At 33.5% G+C, this 19487-nt stretch overlaps 1 protein-coding gene across 1 annotated transcript; it reads left to right on the top strand.

Moving 5' to 3' along the window:
* The first annotated feature begins 4126 nt into the window (after nucleotides 1-4126).
* On the top strand, nucleotides 4127-18142 carry LOC110124825 (alpha-S2-casein). Its single transcript, XM_070458014.1, has 17 exons — nucleotides 4127-4177; nucleotides 6006-6032; nucleotides 6825-6845; nucleotides 6930-6971; nucleotides 7356-7382; nucleotides 8172-8198; nucleotides 8631-8657; nucleotides 9438-9461; nucleotides 9558-9602; nucleotides 9866-9988; nucleotides 10619-10645; nucleotides 11919-11945; nucleotides 13638-13661; nucleotides 13753-13797; nucleotides 14604-14723; nucleotides 15959-16094; nucleotides 18138-18142. Exons 1-17 carry the CDS (start codon nucleotides 4127-4129, stop codon nucleotides 18140-18142), a joined length of 798 nt encoding a protein of 265 aa, XP_070314115.1.
* The last annotated feature ends 1345 nt before the right edge of the window (nucleotides 18143-19487 follow it).

Raw genomic sequence — 19487 nt, 5'->3', positions numbered from 1 at the left:
ACTAAGCTTCTAAAAGTATAGATATATGTTTATGTATAATTGAATCATCTTATTGTATATCTGAAATAACACATCATTGTAACTCCAATATAAAGGAAGATTTTTAAAATAAAAAAATTAAATAAATAATTTAAGGGGGGAAAAAAAACTAAGCTCCTAATGGTTTTCCCACAAACCAGATCCTCCCTCAACATCTGCCATACCAGTAAGTAGTAACTACATTATTCTAAATGATCAAGCCAAAAATCTGGAGTAATTATTGACCTTTTCCCTTTTCTCACACCTCACCTATAATCTATTAAATTCTACATTCTCTAATTTTCAAAGTATATCTAGAATGCTACCATTTCTCACTATTCTCTCTGCTGACATAATCACATGCCTATATTATTACAGTAGGCTCCAAATTGATCATATTTCTTCTCTTGCCCCTTCAGTCTGCTTTTAGTAGATAATCCCAAATTATCTTCTACTTGACAGCATCTTCCAATCAGTGTAACTGTTTTCTTAAAATCCTTTCAATATTGAAGAACCTTGCATTATGGGTCCCATTTTCCCCTCTGACTTCATTTCGACTAAATTCACTATTTTTCAGCCATGTTGCTTTATCCAATATTTTTCAAATTTGTCAAGTCGACTCATAAATCAGGGCCTTTGCAGATTAGTTCTTCCTGAACTATCTACAGTAAAATGTTTACTTCCTTCAAGTTTTTGCTGTTTTGCAAAATATTCCTTGGTCACCTCATCCCTATTCATACTTCCTGTACTCTTTCTCCATTATTCCCCTTACCATGCAAGATGATAAAAACAATGATGTGTTATTTATCATGAGATCATCTCTCTCAGCCAGTTGAAATATAAGCTCCTTGAAAGCAGAGATTTTTCATTTGTTTATGACTTTCTCCTAGATGCTTAGAACAATTCCTGGCTTGTACTCAAGAATTATTCACGGAATAAAGAAAAAAATCTTAACTACATTTCCAACTTCAGTATCTGTTCAACTATTTCATTTGTCACATTTATTAAAAAGTTCAAGTATGTGGTAGATTTGGGAGACCTTTTCACAGATGGTTCAAATCTCAACCAAATATTTAGGAACAGATTGGCATTTACTAGGTAGAAAATGTGATAGAAAGGCATTTCCAGTCAGAATGATCATGGACATTTCATGGTGCCCTGGAAAGATTGTGAATGTGGAATAAGACATGTTGAGAAATGAAGGCAGAAAAATTTCCTGAAAAGATTTTGAATGACCTTGAATTTTACGTTAAATATCTTGAACATTACCCTAGACAGTATACAAAACCTCAGAAATATTTTGATTCAGCAAAATTGCTTGTTACATTGATTTTGGAAAGAAAATATTTGTGAGGAAGTTAATGGAAAATGCATTTTGGAGATAACAGATGAGAGGTTACAAGATGTATTAGAAAGCTGTTAATAATTATCTAAGCAATGGAAGATAAACTGGGACAGAAAAAAGTAGGTAGCATGTAGTTACCAACTCACTTTATATAAACTATTTCTAATTATTATAATATTGGCTTTCCTGGTGGCTCAGCTGGTAAAGAATCTGCCTGCAATGTGGGAGACCTGGATTTGACCCCTGGGTTGGGAAGAAACCCTGAAGGGAAAGGCTACCAATTCCAGTATTTTGGCCTGGAGAATTTCATGGTCTGTATAGTCCATGGAGTCACAGAGTTGGACTCGACTGAGCGACTTTAACACTTAACAATATTATAAATTGGATTAAATCAGATAGTATTATTTGACAGATTCTGAAACTAATGAGAAAAGTTAAAAAAGTAAATACTTATAAAAGTTACTGCTAGCAAGTAGGAGAGCTGAGTTTCCCAGTGTATTACATAGACTTGCATATGGCTAACCCTATTTTTAGAGTTAGCAAATGATAAGCAGTGAATAGGAAGAATGTATTTTTCACTTATTAGTGAAATTTTAATTAACATATCCAAAATATAATTTTAGATGCTTATTTAAAATGGTCGTGACTAGAAGAGGCTCTATGGTATGTCTAGGCAAAAAATAAACAAAAAAAGCCTTATGTTGAGCCTCATAACTAGTATTAAAATGTGGAAGAACTGAGCTACACAAACATGAAATATAGACAATCATGACACATTATAAACCCCACTTTACCTGTTATCATGTTCTAAATCAAACTGAGTAGAAGCGTTCCTTGGAATATGGCGTACAAAAATTCGACAGAAAAGCAATTCTAATCATCATGACTTCTTAGAATTCAAATTCTCTTCAGGTATTTCAAACCACAGAATTACCATATTATGGAGGAACAAGATATAAATAGTGCTGTGCTAAACCATCAGAGATATTCCATTGCCTGGACTACTTGTTTTCCTTTCAGGAAACAAGGTAATATTTTCATTTATCTTTTTGCTAGTCTATGTACCTTGTAATATTGTAAAACCTAATAACATTGTTCCAAAAAGTATTTTTGAAAGAAACTAATGTCAGTGTACCTTAAGATTCTTTGAGAAATTGTTTGATAGCTAACACAGTTACTGATTTATCTCCTTTTCAGTGCTTCTTAAAAAAATTAACATACAGATGCTAGAAATTGTTATACTGCTCTATCTTATGATGAAATGTCACAGTCTTATTTTAAGGATGAGCTAATCATAATGAGGTTTTTGAAAATCCAGGGTGCTGCACATTAGATATATGACCTCCTGGATCACTTTCTTCATCTGTTAATCAGACACTTGTACCTAACAAAATTGTTCCACAGACTAGAGAAAGAATTTACAACATACCTAGCACAATGTCTGGCAATAGCGGATGCTTCATAACTACAACTATTTCCATGGTTCTCATTTATCAACATGCAAAAAGCATTTCTTTAACTCTTAGTTAATATTTGTCCATGTTCCAGTTTCTTTCATCCATGAAAAATAAAATATCTTATGTAAAATTAAGGTATGTGGCTATATATAATGAACTTATTTCAAAAATTTAAATTATAAAATTTAATATATTTATCATCTTAATTTAAAACATTATTATGAAATGCTTATAAAGTGAATGTCATGTGCATTATCCTGTAAGAGGAAACAAGAATATCTGCGATTCTTTAGTAGGAATGATAAATTAATAACAAAAGCAGGCAATGCTAATCTTAAGACAGAGAATAATTCTCACGCATACACATTCTCTAAATTTGCACAGGCAAAGATCACCAGCAAATTTAACAATTTTGAGTCAAATAAAATCTACCTGTTTAAAAGTAATTGATTTCAAATTTGTAGATCTACAGAGTAAAACACTATTACATGTCAAAAAGGCATTAGAATAACTTTATTTCACTTTTTAGTTCTTTGCTTATGCACTGGAAAAGTTGCATTGATATGTAGTCAGCAAACCTTGGGAACTTATATGTGGTCATAGTATTAGAGATTGAGATGGAGGGGTTCTTAGAAATCAAATCTTCTTAGTTAAAAATCTCATTTGGTGGTTATTCTAAGTCAGGTTCAGTGATGTTCAGTGACTTGCTCGAGGTTCAGCAGCCTGTCCCAGACTGAGCTGGGATCAGCAGGCTTCTTGTCCCCAGCACAGTGTTATTTTCACCTGCCAATTCTTCCCCTTATGAGCCATGTTTTGGCTCACCTGGAATCTGATTTTAAAATGATTTCTGTTGTTTTTTGCATTTCTGATATGACTCTCCATAAAATTTAAGAAGAATTGTAAATAATATGGCATTATTAGTATAAACATCATTATTTTTCATCACTGTATCTTTGTCTGAAATAGTACCTGACACAGCAAGTAGTCATTGAATAAGTGGGTAAATTAATAAATAAATTAGCCATTTATACATAGGGTCATTTATGCCACTAATTTGGTATACCCAAATGATCCTCCACAATTTAGAAACTAAGATTTTACATTATGTTGTGTTAATTTCTTCTTGTAAAGAACTCATCGTATTCAAATCATGTGTTTCTCAATGAATCTGCTTTTATCAGTCTTCATTGCCCTTTTCTAATTATCTGAAGATAATTTAATACATAATTAATGAGGAAATGTGATTATAAGGAGAGTAAAACTGTTATTAATTAGCTTCTTATCTGTTTCACAGGACCAAATAAACATGAAGTTCTTCATTTTTACCTGCCTTTTGGCTGTTGCCCTTGCAAAGCATGTAAGTATAAGAAGATACAGATGAGAATATTTTATGTAAATATAAGGATATTAAATTGTTTATGAGGATAACGTCAGGGGTAGACAGCAGGGAATAGAGAAGTGCATAAACTTTGAAACTTATAATCAAAGATGGCCTTGGCCCTGCCTTATGTAAGTTATGAAGATGGACAAAAATACCACTTCTAAAGTGCTCTCCTTGTAGGATTGGAAAGATTTTTTAGGTCTAAGTTAAAAAGCATACACTTTCTTCATAAACATTTGAATTTATTGGGGAAATATTTTCACTCCAAGAATCACTTCTTAAAAGTAAGAAACATGAAACCATAACAAGGACTTCTTTGAAAGTTCAGGAGAGTCACAGAGAAAATGTGGATTCCCAAACCATCTCTCAAGCACATGTCAGAATTTCCTCATTCCTGACTCCAGTAGCTCAGCAACAATGATGCTTTGATAGGAAACAGTGATGTGTTGAACAGTGCTAACTTTAGGAGTTGGGCTTCACAGGTGGCTCAGTGGTAAAGAATCCACCTGCAATGCAGGAGACTCCAGTTCCATCCCTGGGTCGGGAAGATCCCATGGAGAAGGAAATGGCAACCCACTCCAGTATTCCTGCCTGGAGAACTCCTTGAACAGAAGAGCTTGGCAGGCTACAGGCCGTGAGTTGCAGTCAGACAGTACTGAGAGACTAAACAGCAACAACATTTGAAAATGACTTGCCAGATAACCTAATGCAAAGTCAACCCTTCACTTCTCAAAGCAACATCTTCTAGTGAGAATGTTATAGAAATATTCATATCATACAATGATAAAGAAGGACTAGATGCTTCACATGAAGCGCTTTGAAGATACAGGCATGTAATCTGTTAGCTCCCTCAGGAGCAACTGGGCTTCTTCCCTTATCCTGCAGCCTGTGCTGCCAACACCTCTCCCATGCCCAGTTCTCACTTAATTCAGATTGGGCTTTTCTTGGGGCTCAAGAATCTTGTGGCTTAAGACTCTGCCTGCAATGCTGGAGACCTGGGTTCAATACCAGGGTTGGGAAGATCCCCTGGAGAAGGAAAAGATTAACCACTCCAGTGTTCTGGCCTGGAGAATTCCATGGACTATACAGTCCAGGGGGTCGCAGAGTCAGATGCTTTCACTAACTTTCACTTTTCAGATGTACCGTATCATCAGGGTGACCAGAGTTCTTTGCTTCCTTTCCATTTCCACACCTCACACATCAGTCTTGTAAAGTTTCTGTTAGTCCCTAAAGTTAAAGCCAAACCAAGAGCTTAGCTACAGTAAGAATTCCAGTTAGGTGAATATAAGATAAAATAAGCTTCAGTGGTCAATCTTACACCAAGTTTCATTGTTTCTTATTTATAATCTCCTAGTCTTAATTACTCTTCTCTGTAAATCAGTAATTGTCCTCAATCTTTCCCTTAAGAGTGATTAAATCTAGCAATTAACAAAAACTAAATAAAACAAAATATCATGGTATTTTAAACACTTTAAGATTCTGTAGCACATGTGCATATACATTATATTTTAAACTGTGATAGGATAAACTAAGAACCCAACACTTCCTAAAAGCAAGAACTACATTAAGCTATAAAAAGGATCTGTTTGAAGTACAGAATGATTTGCTGGTAATATTATAGGATATATATTATAATAATAATGAAAAATTCAGCTAAACATCATGCATTTCCAGAAACAAATTCCTAAAATTCTCTTGCCATCAAAACAACAGGAATAATGATAAAAACAAAACAAAATAGTGAGATATCTTGGCATTTTAAATCTACCATAAAACTGAAAACTGTTTTTGCTTTTGTTTATAGAAGATGGAACATGTCTCCTCCAGTGAGGTAAGATACTTTAGTATCAACAGAAAATCTTTTCAGTTAGTAAAAACAGAATATGCCCTGAACTATTGTCTTTAACATAATTTTTCACCAGTGAGTCTAGAAATATAGAATTAGAGAAAATTGAAAGTGCAACCATAGCGAAAAGGTATATAGAGAGGAATAAAAACCAAAAATCTACACATTCAAATCACCAAGATTAGATTAGTACATTTTTTTCTGAAGATGTCTCAATATTAATGACATATATTCACAAGTCATGATGAATATTTTGTGAGTACAGTGACAGAAATCCATTCTATGTTTCTGCAAAAAGGACTAAAGCTTTTCTGGAGCCACATTACATGCTACTTCCTAAATGACTTTCCAGCTATGGGTACATAACAGGTTCCCACAGCCACCTCCGGTGTCACCTAAGCATTTTCTTGTTTTCCTGTGATATGTTTAATCTCTTTTAAAAATACAGAAGAAAAAAATGTGATAATACTAAATGAAAAAGAACACTGACAATTGTACAGAGGAAATAGAAAACCTATTCTTTCTTCGCTGTGGATGATACTTAGGAAAGTTTTTGATTCAGATATTCATAACCCAAAGCACAATGCAAAATGAGTTAGGTATATGAAATATAATAGTTATGTAGAGGCAGTGAAACTTCAGTTAATTTTGTTCTGTAATTCAGGTAAAGACTAATATGTTATCTACCCCATGGATAATGGTTGTAGATCAATATATTATTAAGCTAATATGAGTTCAATTTAGGTAAATGAGTAATATTGTCTCTATTTTTCTAAGGAATCTATCAACATCCAGGAAGTAAGTACCAAATTCTTAAATCAAATATAATATATTTTAACTTTATTTAATCATAGTTATAAAATAAATTTATTTATTTTGTAGACATATAAGCAGGAAAAGAATATGGCCATTCATCCCAGCAAGGTAAAGTTTGATTACTTTAGTCTATTAATCTTCCACTGATGAGACAGCTTTTCTATCAAACATCGATCACTTTCTCATTCAGTCAAAAAGAGAATTATGTTTGTGATTCTGAATACGATGATGTTTTCATTGTTTTGTTTAAAATGCTATATACTAATGAAAGGAATTCTGGGAAAAGATTTGAAAGCCGTTTTTGAGCCACAATGTTAGAGCAGAATATCTTTGAAAGAATTTCTTGTTAAAGATTCATCATCTTTACTTTTCTTCCTTAATTCTGTACTCTCTTAATCACAAAATCATATTTCTTTGCTATAATTGTATGCTCAAGAATATTACACTACACTTCAATAAATGTTGTATCCTTTTGGCTTTGTTTTCTTTTAGGAGAACCTTTGCTCCACATCCTGCAAGGTATACACTGATTTCACATCTGCAGCATAATGTGAAGCAAAATATTATAGTATCAGAACTACATTGAAATTAACTTATATTTGGAAAATATATTTCAAATCAATCAAATTTGAAAACCAAGATTTTCTTTAAACAATGAGACCAAAATTATAGTCTTCTCAATTTTATGACTAAATTAAATGAAGAAAATATATCTTTGCATGAATCAACTAACACATTTGATTCCCAGATTCTATGAAGAATGAAGAACTTATCTTTCAGTGTTTTTCAGTATCAAACTTATCTTATTCTTTTTTAAAATTCTTTTTCTGTTGCAATATTTTCTTAAAACTGACTCAATCAATTTATCACAGAAACAATATATATTTGCTTCCTAATGCATGTCATTTGGCCTAGTGATATATTTTTCCTAATACATAATAAGTAATGACTATTAAAATGAGAAAGAAAAATGTATTCATGCCTTGCCTAAAGTTATCTTGTATATTCATTCATTCACTTGACAAATCTTTTATTCAACAAGAACTATGTCCCCAACATTATCTTAGTCTCTAGGAATACAATAATAATTATGAGACTCACTGACAATAAACACAGTAAACAACAATAAATACCACTGTCATCAAATAGGAAATTCTGTTATAACTTATACAAAACTCATATAATGAAAGTGAATCCAGTCTAATGCATCTTTTTATGAGAGAGGAATTTTTCCTTTTATATTCAGGAGAAAATAGTATAGCAATGCTGTGGGGAAATACATCTAATTGTTTTTCTTCTCTCTTTAAGGAAGTTGTAAGGAATGCAAATGAAGAGGTGAGAAATTTTTATATATTTGAACACATTTTTGTTCATATTACCAATATTTAATACTCTAAAATTAGTAATGGCATATGGGAACATGTTTAAATTTCCTTTTTTAGTAAACTGGAAAATAATTTATAAGTTGCTTCAAAATGACAGTTTTTCCCTGTCCACGTGAGTAATGTCCACTGTGTATTCTCTTGAGCCACTTACATTTAAATATATGATTGTTTTTATCCTTTCCACTTATTTGCTAAAGATGATTAAAAACAAGCAGCCAAGAAGCCTGGTTGCATTGCTTTTATTTCAATCCTTTTAACTTATCATATTAATGATCGTGTTTTTAATAGGAGACATATCCCAAGTAAACATTAACATGCAAAGAATAATGTTTGCATTTCTTCTGGTAACCTGATTTATATTGTATATATTATTTTTTTCAAGGAATATTCTATCAGCTCATCTAGTGAGGTAAGAGAACTTTTCTTTTAACATCAAATAGCAAGTTCATCCAAAATGGATTTTCAGCAGTATGTAGTAATTTGTTGTTAACATCACAAATAGGGTGAGCAATGGAGAAATAATTTACCCAAACTTAATGTCATATTGGGGAGACTGGAAAGTGACTATCTACACCCTGGTGTACATGGCTGTTCTTTCACAGAGATATCAAATATCTGACTCCAGAGGAAAGAAAGAAAGACATGCTCTGGTACTGATAGAAATACCCAAGCAGTGAGCACAATGGGGAAAGGTGTCTGGGAAAGGGAGAACCAAAGCCTTGGCTCAGAGCCTTGAGGCATAGCCTGAAGACTTCCTACTTAACATCTAGGAAGTCTGATTTACTGTTTCTCTAAGCCACGGGTCTGTCTGGAATGGAGAGCAAATGGCCTCCAATAAATAGCAATGTGTCCTCTAGAAAGGGTATGTTGGATCCACTTTGCCACATCTCACTAGGCTGACTTTGTAAACTTATTTGTCACCTGTCTGCACTTCCTAAGCATTTGATATTGAATGAATAATGCAGAATTGATGAAAACTTTAAAATGAAACATGTTTTCAGTTACATGTTATTACTTTGAAACTGAGGACTCTGAATTTTCAATTTATCGAATCTCTAATAAATACTGTAATTTCTCAGTAGTAGTAGCTTGGACTCTAAATATACTTAATGAATTGCCCTTTCTACTCTAGTACAATGCTAAGACTAAATCATGCAAGTTAAGTTAATCCTCCTTTTCTTCCCCGAAGGAATCTGCTGAAGTTGCCACAGAGGTAACTAATTTTCATTCAAATAAAATGAAATTCATATCGCCCAGCTTTGCTTTCTTTTTGTGTATTTTTATAGCAAGTGTTTTGTTTTCTTAACAGGAAGTTAAGGTTACTGTGGACGATAAGCACTACCAGAAAATACTGGTAAATTTCTCATACAAACTATAATTTCAAGTAAACAGTCATGGTACTGCTGCTTCTTCTCCAAATGTTCACATAACTCATTCCATCCCAGTTACAGAAAATTCTATGTTACTATACTAAACAACCCTTGTTAGGTAAATTTGCCATGTTGCATAAATTATCTAATTAAATAAAGTTATAAGAAACTTGGTTCTTCTATAGTCTACTTTTGACACAGAGAAGATTCAATAGGAGTAAATATTGATAATTTTCTTTCTCTCTAGAATGAAATCAGTCAGTTTTATCAGAAGTTCCCCCAGTATCTCCAGTATCTGTATCAAGGTCCAATTGTTATGAACCCATGGGAACAGGTTAAGAGAACTGCTGTTCCCTTTACTCCCACTGTGGTGAGTGCTGCTTTTTTATATGTTGTTTCTTGTTTATTTGGTTTTCTTTTTGTTTTTGGTGAGGAATGAGTTCAGGATAAAGATTTGTAAAATATCTAGAGATAAAATGTCCCAACAAGAGAAGTTTTAACTTAGAAAGTAGAACAACTGCAAAAATCTTATAGTCCAGAAATTAAATCACAAACAAAAATAGCTCAATATAATAACAAATAACAATAGCAACCATAGTGACAAGTAATTTAATTTAAATTGAACATATCTGTCCTAAGAGTTTGCTTCTATATCATTTTGCTTGGCTTCTCAAACAATTCTCTAAGAGGAGATGCTGTTGCTGCTGCTAAGTCGCTTCAGTCGTGTCCGACTCTGTGCGACCCCAGAGACAGCAGCCCACCAGGCTCCCCTGTCCCTGGGGTTCTCCAGGCAAGAACAGATAGTAATCATTAATTTCATGTAACAAAAAGATTGCTTTGTTAAGAAAATATAAAGAAATGAAGTAACTTACCTAGGTTCCAGGTTCTGTCTACCATTTTCTTTCATAAAACAGTCTATCTTAAGGAATGTTTTCTCATACAGGAAATAAATAATGAAAGTTTTCATGGTCCCTTTTTTTTTTTTTTTTTTTTGATATAGAACAGAGAGCAGCTCTCCACCAGTGAGGTAAGGCATTTACCTACAAAGGCAATAATCTGGTAACTAGCAAGATATTATTCACTTATTATACACTATATTAGACAGTCTCTGATGCAGTTGCTTAAGCAAAAACTGGATTTATATGAAAATTGAGAAACTTTTTCTGATTGGAAAATTGGAACTTTAGATCCCTAAGAAAAACCTGAGGAAGGCAGAACGAAAATGTACACATTGAAGGATACAAAGATTGGATCTGTGCTAGTATACTTTGCCAAAATGCTGTTACTACTTCTTTTTTTATAGCTCACCATTAATATTTCTATCACACCATGACACCTGGTATAGATCTTACATTTTAGAAACAGAGTGGGAGAAATCCAATGTATTATTCTGAAATAAGAACTCTGAAATAAGAACTCAAATTCATTCAGATGCATATAAATTGCTGTTATCCAAGGGTCTTCCTGCACATCACACATAATTAAACACATTTTCACATCACACAAGAAATTGCCTACTTTTATTCCTACTTCATAATGAATAAAATATTTGAGAAAAGAGAAATAGCAATTTCATAAGTAAGACTAAAATGTATCATTTCAATTTTTTCTTAAGGTATCTGCCAACTCCTCCCAGGAAGCAAAGCAAAACCACTTACATTAAATATAGTTAAGAAATTACTTTTTATGTTGTTACAGTTATAAAATATTATTTATTTGCATAATCAGGAGACAAGGTGGTTATGCATACCAGTCAGATAAAATGTATTTACATATTTATTGGTTTACTGATGAGATATGCCATTCATAATTCACTTAAGAAATATGCATTTAGGCAGATTATGCCCTTTACAGGAGAAGGCAATGGCACCCCACTCCAGTACTCTTGCCTGGAAAATCCCATGGATGGAGGAGCCTGGTAGGATGCAGTCCATGGGGTCACCAAGAGTCGGGTCAGACTCGGTGACTTCACTTTCACTTTTCACTTTCATGCATTGGAGAAAGAAATGGCAACTCACTCCAGTGTTCTTGCCTGGAGAATCCCAGGGACTGGGGAGCCTGGTGGGCTGCCGTCTATGGGGTCTCACAGAGTTGGACACGACTGAAGCAACTTAGCAGCAGCAGCAGCATGCCCTTTACATTATGTTAGACTCTTGGGATACAACAGCGATTTATAGGGCAATAAAAATAAATTGAATTGTTCTCTATAAAAGAGGAATTTTTCTAAATATAGTCAAAGGAAATTATGTATAGACAATACAGTGGGAATTAAATGTCTAATTCTTCTTTCATTTTTTAAGGAAAATTCAGAGAAGATTGTTGATATGGTAAGATGTTATTTCTATATGAAGCTATATTTAATTAATATTTTCAAAATCTAATATCAATAATTAGGCCTATCTGAAACATCCTGCTTTTAATAAAATAATTATATTTGTAAGTTATTTAAAAATATGATTTTTCTCCAACACTTAACTCTGTTCCTCTCAATTGTCTTAAATTCTTTCTGTTAAGTCCTTCCATGTGAGCAAGACTTTTCTATATCACAAAAGTTTTATATTATTTTCACTGCTTCTTTCTTTTTTAAATCAAATTTTTACTATTTTTGAACTAGATATTTTACTTCAATTCTTTTTACCTATTGTACTATTATTCTTTTTGTAAAATGAGAAAGAACTGAAACTCCACAAATATTAAAATTATATTGCTACTGCTAAGAATTCAATTATCTTGGTCCCCAAATTTTGACTAGTTTTTTTATTTCGACAAGAATCTTCTAGTAGTTAGTCCAGTGAGAAAAAATATACTTTTAAAATAAACAACCAACTAGTTTATTGCACTTTTCTGCTGTTAATTATTTTAAGCAAATTAGGTATCACTAATTTTTTAACAGAGCCACATCAAAATAGCCAATAAAATAAAGAAAAACACATGTAAGAAAAATACACAGATTCAGAGTCATTTTAGAGATCTGGAAGGAAGTATATCCAAAGGGTTGAGTAGCTGTTCTAGCCATGCTTTTGATAATGTTCAGCTGGACCCCGATTCATTGATAACAGGCATTTTTAAAATAAGCCAATGCCAAATAAACATCGTCAATTACCTTCACCATAGTTCTACCCTGAGCCTCCCTGGTTGTCTAGGGGGTTGAACACTGGATTTGGTCATGGGTTGTGTAAATCACAGTTACAAGAACACTTGCTGTGTTAGAATGAGTCAAGAGGAAAAACACAATGGGAAGACGTCCCAGAAGAGGATGAAACATGGATTGCGGCCCACAGTCTTGTGGCCTGAAGCACAGTACAACATCATCCTCCTTGAGAGCTTTAGGAGCATGCCTTACCCTTTCTTTCAATTTGGGGTTGAAACTCCATTAAAAAGGGCTTCCCAGATGGTGCTAGCACTGAAGAACCAGCCTGCCAATGCAGGAGACAAGAAACACAGATTCGATCCCTGGGTCAAGAAGATTGACAGAAGAAGGGCATGACAACCCATCCCAGCATTCTTGCTTGGAGCATCCCATGGACAGATGAGTCTGGCAGGCTACAGTCCATAGGGTTGCAAAGAGTCACATAGGACTGAAGTGACTCAGCATGCAAGGAGGCACAGCCATTAAAAAAGCAATGGTCTTGCCAGAAAGGATATGCATTCTTGGCTACATGCCTCAGGAGCCTGCTTTGTTTTAGTTTTCCCTCTCTCTCCCCATTTCTCCTCCACTCCCTTGCTTTGCATCTGCTATACTTGATGAGAATTTGACATTATATGAATAATATACATAAATGGAAACTCAAAACATATTTTCAGTTAATTATCATATGGACACAGAGAATGCTCTGATAGTGCATATTCAAACTCATTAAATTCATAATAAATTTCTATAAAATAGCATTTTGTTACCTGGTAGCAGTGATTTAGCCTTGAAATGTTAAAAATAATTAGCTCTAGTTCTCTACTGTAATGATACAGACAAAATTACTGGTGGGCTATTCAAGTAAAGCTGATCATTTTTTTTCCTAAAGGAATCAACAGAAGTTTTCACTAAGGTAAGTAATTTCCCTTCAAACAAAATTAATTGCATGCTATCCTATAATATTTGCTTTTGTATTTATTGCAGTTTATTTTTATTATTAACAGAAAACTAAACTGACCGAAGAAGAAAAGAATCACCTAAATCTTCTGGTAAATTTTTATACAAACATTTGCACCACATTCAGACTCAGCTTGGACACCACTGAACCACAATCCTCTCAACAACAACAAAGCAAATCAAAAATACTCACCTTTTTAAAACAAATTCTAATTTCTATAAGTCTTCCTTATACTTTATGAAAACTATTTCAAAAACATTCTTCCATTGTACCAGTTGTACTATTGCCATGTATCCACCCAACCAGTCATTCTAAAAACTCACTGACTTTTCATTTTGTAAAAATAGGAAATTATCCTGAAGACGGATACCACCATGTTTAATCTCTATAATAATCTATAGTTGTACCCATATAAATGGTTCAAAATAGAACACAGAGTAGAGGGATATTTAATTACAGAATAGGTGACAGGCAATATATTAATTCATTTACTTCTACAAGATAAATGACACTCAGAGATTAACAATTGGCTCAGTGTCACAGATTCTACTGAGTTAAATCACACATTCTATATGACTCTAAGGACTAAGATATTTCTACGAGATATGGAAAAGAAGCTGCAATCTAAGACACTGTTAAGAAATTATCCCCTTGCCTTCTTACACATTTTTTTTCTTTTTTTCCACTTAAGCATTTTGGCATTAGAATTTGAAATAACCAAAGAATATTTTTAAACCTACCGTTTATTTTATAAAAGTAAACATAATTTTATATGAATAAACTTTACTTCACTTAAATTTGTTTGGTATCATTTAGAATTTATCCAAGTAAAACTTTATTTGGTTAGGTCCAGGTGTTCTGACACATGGGATAATGGAATAATTATAATTGTCCTAGAAAAAAATCAGCCAGTATTACCAGAAATTCGCCTGGCCCCAGTATCTCAAGACTGTTTATCAGTATCAGAAAGCTATGAAGCCATGGACTCAACCTAAGACAAATGCTATTCCCTATGTGGTGAGTTCTCCCTTTTATTTTGAGTTTTAAAAATCGAGTTGTCGTTTGTAATAAAAATAAGATAGGGAAATGAAATATGTAAATGAAATTCTAAGTTCTAAAGTAAAAGCTAAGACAAAATTAAATAAATGTTCTAGGCTGGAAATTGAATTATAAATCATATAGGATGAATAGAGCTACAATAAGAAATAGTTATCATGATACATTGTACTTGCATTGGATTTAAATGTCATAAGTATTTGCTTATAATATTTCAGTTGATTCTATAGCATTTCCTGAAGGTGGGTCAGCATAGAGAATATCACTTCCATTTCACAAAAGTATCTGAAATCCCAAAAAGTAGCCTGACCAAACTCTAATTAACATTTCTCTCCTTTGTTTCATTTTTTAAAAAGTGTGACTGAGGAAATATATTTTAACATAAGGAATAAGGGAGAGAGCAGGAAATTGAACCTAGAGAACCAATAAGTTAATATAAAAATATAGGATTGGAATCCAGAAGACCTGACATAAATAAACTTTTGATTTGGGGCAAGTCACTTCATTTATATGGATTTTTTTAATATGATTTACTTTATTGGATATATACATAGCATTTAATGATATCTTTCCCATGATTAGAGAAAATAAGAATTTAGTATCTGTAGTTTGAGTATAATGTGTCAAAAATTTTTCTAAATATTTCCACAGAGTTGTAAATATTCTTTTTGTTTGTTATTATAAGCAATTAGCTAAAATATGTTATTTCATTTTCTTTTGAAGAAATACCTTTAAGATTCTTGAATTAACTGCTTCTACCTGGTTATGGTAAGTAACTTCAGGCTTATAATTTAAACAGTAAATGGGATTTTTGTGTGAAGGATGACTAATATTAAGTAATATATATACACGTGTTAAATTGCTTCAGTCATGTCTGACTCTTAGCAACCCTATGAACTGTAGCCCACCAGGCTCCTCTGTCCATGGGATTCTCCAGGCAAGAATACTAGAGTGGGTTGCATGCCCTCTTCCAAGGGATCTTCCTGACCCAGGGATCGAACCCATGTCTCTTACATCTCCTGCATTCGCAGGCAGGTTCTTACCACTAACACCACTTGGGAAGTATATAGCTTCAACTTTAAGTCATACTTGGTTTATGAAATGTTTTAAATTTTGCTTATACCTCTTGGATTCACAAATGTAAGTGATCTGTATATTTGCATGCATTTTATACATATTTTGAAAATAAATTATAGAGAAGGTTCTCTATAGCTGATGATAAATTCAGTCAGAAGCAAGAGCTCTGGGTGGAAATTGTCACAAGCATAATGGCCACAGGGATGTTAACCTGTCACCTTAGAGCTCAGATCCAGAATTTCAGTTTGGTGAAAGGTATACAATATAAAGTTTTCTTACACAAGTTAGTTTAAGGCAAGCATTATTTTCTCTGGAAAAAAATCATTTTTTTTTTAACCACATAAAACCTACTTCTCCTAGTGATTCTCTTTGACATTTTAAACATTGCGTTAAAACCATGATGAACAGTAAAGGAAACAAGTATACATCAATGTTGCTTTTTTGTGTAGTCACTTTTTCTTTTTTTGATACTGTCCTTGCAGTATATAAGTTATCTCCAATCTCAGCATTCTGTCTCACTCCAGATTTCTTGTTCTTTGTATGTGTCCTGTGATGGGACAAAGTAGGTTTCAGAGAAACGAGTAGTGACAGTAGTAGTGATTTATTGAGGCCTTGCAATGCTTGTCACAATACTAAGCCCTTTGCCTATATTAAATTTCATGTTCACAAAAACCTACATAGGCAATACTATTAGCCACGTTGAGATAAGGAAACAGCTGCTGCTAAGTCGCTTCAGTCGTGTCCAACTCTGTGTGACCCCATAGACAGCAGCCCACCAGGCTCCCCCGTCCCTGGGATTCTCCAGGCAAGAACACTGGAGTGGGTTGCCATTTCCTTCTCCAATGCATGAAAGGAAAAGTGAAAGTGAAGTCGCTCAGTTATGTCTGACTCTTAGCGACCCCATGGACTGCAGCCTACCAGGCTCCTCCGTCCATGGGATTTTCCAGGTGAGAGTACTGGAGTGAGTTGCCATTGCCTTCTCCTAAGGAAACTGAGCCCCATAGAAATTAAATAACTTGTTCACAATCACCATGTAAAAGTGGAAAAGCCAAGAATCCAATGCAGATTTCCAGCTCTGGGACTCAAACACTCCACTATTGATGCTAAGCTACAACAAAAGTCCAACTAGGGGATTTTTTTAGAACACTTTTTTGGCTTCAGGTTATGTTGTCACAAACTTGATTTGCTTTGTCATATCATTTTTTCTCTCTGAATGATGAAAAGAATTAGACAACTTTGCAAAATAAATTTCTGTGAAAAAAAATAATAACTATTATGAATATGAGCTGAATATTCAGTTGTGTTTAATAAATAGTTTTATTCCCTTTGCTATCACTATTTATATATTTATTCTACATTAAAAAAAAATTGATCATGTGTTCCATAATGTAGGAGAAATGAAGGAGACAAAAATAAGGTACCAAACTTATCCTCATTAAGCTCTATTCTAGACAAAGTCACAGAAATGCTATACAAGGTGCCAGATGCCAAGTTAGAGACATCAGAAATATGTGGTAGTACAAAAAGATCCAGTGATGCATTAAACATAAGTCCTAAAGTAAGTCTTTTCAGATAATTAGAAATAGGCTAAGCAAAGCAATGGCAAAGGGGGGGGAAAAAAGGTATCAAACTGATAGGAAAATGACAAAAGAAACAGAGAAACCAAAAATGCAAGTCAGTTTTAAAGAATTTAATAATTTTAGCAATTTCTTAATGTATCAGCCCATGGTCATTTTGCATAAGGATTTTGTTTTATTAAAATCTAGAGTTCAATTACATTAAAGGGTTTTAGGTGCAGGAAGCAATAACATTTTATGTGTAACAAATTATTTAGAAAATAAGAATAATTAAATGTTCCTTCAAAGTTGCTGAAGTGTAAATATTTACCACTTTATAAATAAATATAAATATTAATACTACTTTTATTTGTTGGATTAAAGAAACTGGCTATCAGTTTTCACTCATACATTAAATTATTTCACAAATAGTTATTAAAATCCTACAATGTTCTAGGTTATAATGTTGAGCACTAGAAAATATTAACTAATAATAGTTACAAATAATAACATTTTGGATACATGTATATGCATGGCTGAATCCCTTTGCTGTTCACTTGAAACTACCACAACATTGTTAATCAGATATACTCCAACACAAAATAAATTTTAAAGTTTGAAAAAAAAAAATAACATTCTGCTAAACTAGTATGGATGAGTATGTGTGGGTTCTGTATACAGACATACATTGTTTCTTCAATATAGATCTATAGGTAATATAGTATTCTGTTTTCCTTTTCAGGTTGAACTGGAAAATCTATCTTCTACAGTTTCATATCTACCACTTTACTTTATACAACCAGCATGTTTGGAGTGGCCCATCAATAAGACAAATCTCAGAGTATTTCCTGAATTATTTATACTCTCCCTGTTAGTTTATATTGAATATACTGGGTTTATATGGTGGTTTCATACAAACTTAGCTGATGATTATTTAAAATACTTTCCCTACTCTTTCTGAGTTATAGAAATATTTTTCTTTCCCTCTGAAAATAAAATTTCAAGTGCATTCTTTGGTGTGTAATCATCATTTCCATCATTCATACTAGCCCATGAGGCTGTGGATTATAATATTGTTTGTTCTTTAGTTGCTAAGCCATGTTCAACTCTTTGCAACCCCATGACCCACCAGGCTCCTCTGTCCATGGGGTTTCCCAGGCGAGAATACTGGAGTGGGTAACCATTTCCTTCTCCAGGGCATCTTTCTGACCCAGGGATCAAACCCTGGTCTCCTGAATTGCAGGTAAATTCTTTTCTGCTGAGCCACTGGGGAAACCTTCATGGATTATAACATAAAGAGTCTTATAATATAAACAGTCCTGACAATAACTCTGAACCAGCTTGACTACCATCAAAAGAACCATACACTTTCTGAGTAATTCAATCTTACTTCTCATAAATACTACTTATTATATTCTCCAAACACAGCTAGGTTTATAGTATTATTCAATCATCATTCTACCTTTTTTTGTTACTTTGTGCTCATCATCTGCCACAGCATTAACCCTGAACCTTCACCAGAGGCCCCAGTCCTCCTCTCTCTGGTCACCTTGTCACACTAAAGTAGGGAGTCAGGCACTGGGAACATAAACCTTCCAAAGCCCCCTATTAATGGTATAACAACTGGAGAAATAGAAAAAACAAATGGGTTCATGCATGGAACATAAGAAAACATAGCCAGAGAAGACAGAGGGATAAGGAACTTAAAGGAAAGTGAATTAAAGAGGAAAGAATAAAGATGAAAGCTATTTGAGCTTAGAAATTTCTGTGAAACACTTGCTTGTTATGGGAAGACATTGGAGGAGTTTTCACAGGCAAGTGACATTATATGATATGTATCTTTGATGAAAAGATTTGAAAATTGAAGACTTTTTCTTTGATTCAGTAGACTACTCCAGTCCTTAAACCTTCTCATTGTACTCCATTCTATCCAAGCCCTCTTAACCTCACTTTTTTTCCTATTCAGGCTGACCACTAAAGGGTTTTTCAGAAGAAGGGTACACATGGCATATATTTTGAAAGAGTGGAAGAAGTAGAAGCTAAGAGAATTTTACTTTGTCTTCATAGAACACTCCATCCCTTAACACTCTGA

The sequence above is a fragment of the Odocoileus virginianus genome, chromosome 29 (assembly GCF_023699985.2).
Source record: "Odocoileus virginianus isolate 20LAN1187 ecotype Illinois chromosome 29, Ovbor_1.2, whole genome shotgun sequence".
NCBI classification, from domain to species: Eukaryota; Metazoa; Chordata; class Mammalia; order Artiodactyla; family Cervidae; genus Odocoileus; species Odocoileus virginianus.
This window is presented reverse-complemented; position numbering and strand designations above follow the sequence as displayed.